Below are 1645 nucleotides of genomic sequence, written 5' to 3'. Positions count from 1 at the left end.
GCGCTCGTCTGAGCGTCGAAGCCGGCGTGGATGAGCGCCTTGTTGCAGTCGCTGAGGGAGGAGGAGGCGTCGCCGACCGCCGACGTGTCCCACGAGCTGAGGTCCTTGTCGAAGGCGGAGGCGCCCTGGAACATGTACATGTAGCTCATGAAGACGACCGCCGACGTGTTCCACGAGGAGATGTCCTTTGTCGAAAGAGGAGGCGCCGTTGAAATGTGGTCCATGTAGCGGACAGTCGACGTGTCCCACGAGGAGATGTCCTTGTTGAAAGAGGAGGCGCCGCGGAACATGCGGCTCATGTCGACGACTGCAGGCGTGTCCCACGAGGAGATGTCTCTGTCGAAGGAGGAGGCGCCGCGGAACATGGTTCATGTCGCGGACCGATGACGTGTCCCACGACCCAATGTCGGGGTTGCACATGTCCTTGCCGGTCGTGGAGCCGCCGCCGCCGTACAGCTCGCACCACGGGTCAGCGCTGAACAAACACTTCATGTCGGTGATACGGCTCACGTCCCAGCTCGAGATGTGGCCGTACGTCGCCTGGGCAGCCGCCTCGTCGCTCATGGGACACGTCTGCGGTTCTCGACATGAGCAGCATGTTCCGCTTCGCCTCCTCCTTCGACAAGGACGTCAGCTCGTGGGACGTGTCGGCGGTCCATGACATGTACGACATGTTCTACGACGCCACATCCCTCAGTGACTGCAACAAGGCGTTCGTCCACGCCAGCTTCAGCACGCAGACGAGCGCGTGGCCCTCGGACTACAACTCGTGGGGCTCGCTCACGTGCCCGCCGCCGCCCTCGCCGCCATCATCTCCACCGGGCACCTTCGACAACAAGCCCGCCTCGTAAACCACAGGTCGACCGCGGTCTGCAGGTCGGGCTTGTTGGCAAACAAGGAGCTAGTGGTGTTGGTGGTGGTGGTGGCGTACACGCTGCAAGCCGACGTGGTGGTGGTGGTGGTGGTGGTGGTGGTGGTGGTGGTGGTGGTGGTGGTGGTGGTGGTGAATGGCTTGCCACACCGGGGACGTCGCGTGTACGCCGACGGCGAGCGCCAGCGACATCACTGCACGAACCTGCGATGTGTGCATAGCGATCGGCGAGCTGGTTTCCCGCGTAAAAGCTTTGCATGAGTACTTTTAGCTTGGAAGATTGACGCCCCCAGCATATTTTCTGACGCGTCCAAAATATGCTGGGGGCAAAAAAAGACAAGGGAAGCCGCGAGGAAAGGCCCAGGCCGGGAGCGAGAGAGAGGAGGGACAGTTTGGGATGGCACAGCACGAGTACCTCGCACTTCTTTGGTCGGGACGGGGTGGCGCCTGCGATCCCGCTAAGCCATCTGCAGGTCGAACCCGCTAAGCCACGAGCACAATGCCGGGGGTGTGGGGAGGAGAGAAAATTTGAGGTGGGGCTCCCGTTCACGCTCGTCCCTCGTGTCTGGCCTTTTCTCGGGTCGCGCCTGCGGCGCGCCGTGGTTGCTGTATTCCCCGCGCATGCAACACCGTGTACTCCAATACTCCGTGTCCTCTACGTGTAAGGCCTTCGTGCTTCGACCGTCGGTGTGCTGGACCGGGTCCTCATGGCTCATCGTCATGCCAGAGGCAGCGTGGCGAGGTTCCACCAGACGGCGAGCATCACCAGCTGAA

The 1645-nt window shown here is 62.1% G+C and overlaps 2 protein-coding genes across 2 annotated transcripts; one reads left to right on the top strand and one right to left on the bottom strand.

Moving 5' to 3' along the window:
• Positions 1-77: 77 nt before the first annotated feature.
• On the bottom strand, positions 78-365 carry EMIHUDRAFT_256529 (hypothetical protein; the record flags this gene model as incomplete). Its single annotated transcript, XM_005767445.1, has 1 exon — positions 78-365. A coding segment is annotated over one exon (288 nt), but the record flags the coding sequence as incomplete, so codon positions are not given.
• A 222-nt stretch (positions 366-587) lies between these two features.
• EMIHUDRAFT_124342 (hypothetical protein) lies at positions 588-1003 on the top strand (the record flags this gene model as incomplete). Its single annotated transcript, XM_005767444.1, has 2 exons — positions 588-784; positions 877-1003. Coding segments are annotated over 2 exons (324 nt in total), but the record flags the coding sequence as incomplete, so codon positions are not given.
• Positions 1004-1645: the final 642 nt, after the last annotated feature.

The sequence above is a fragment of the Emiliania huxleyi genome, assembly GCF_000372725.1.
Source record: "Emiliania huxleyi CCMP1516 unplaced genomic scaffold EMIHUscaffold_4928, whole genome shotgun sequence".
Taxonomy (NCBI): Eukaryota; Haptophyta; order Isochrysidales; family Noelaerhabdaceae; genus Emiliania; species Emiliania huxleyi.
The sequence above is the reverse complement of the archived record's forward strand: the minus strand, read 5'-3'. Positions and strand labels throughout refer to the sequence as shown.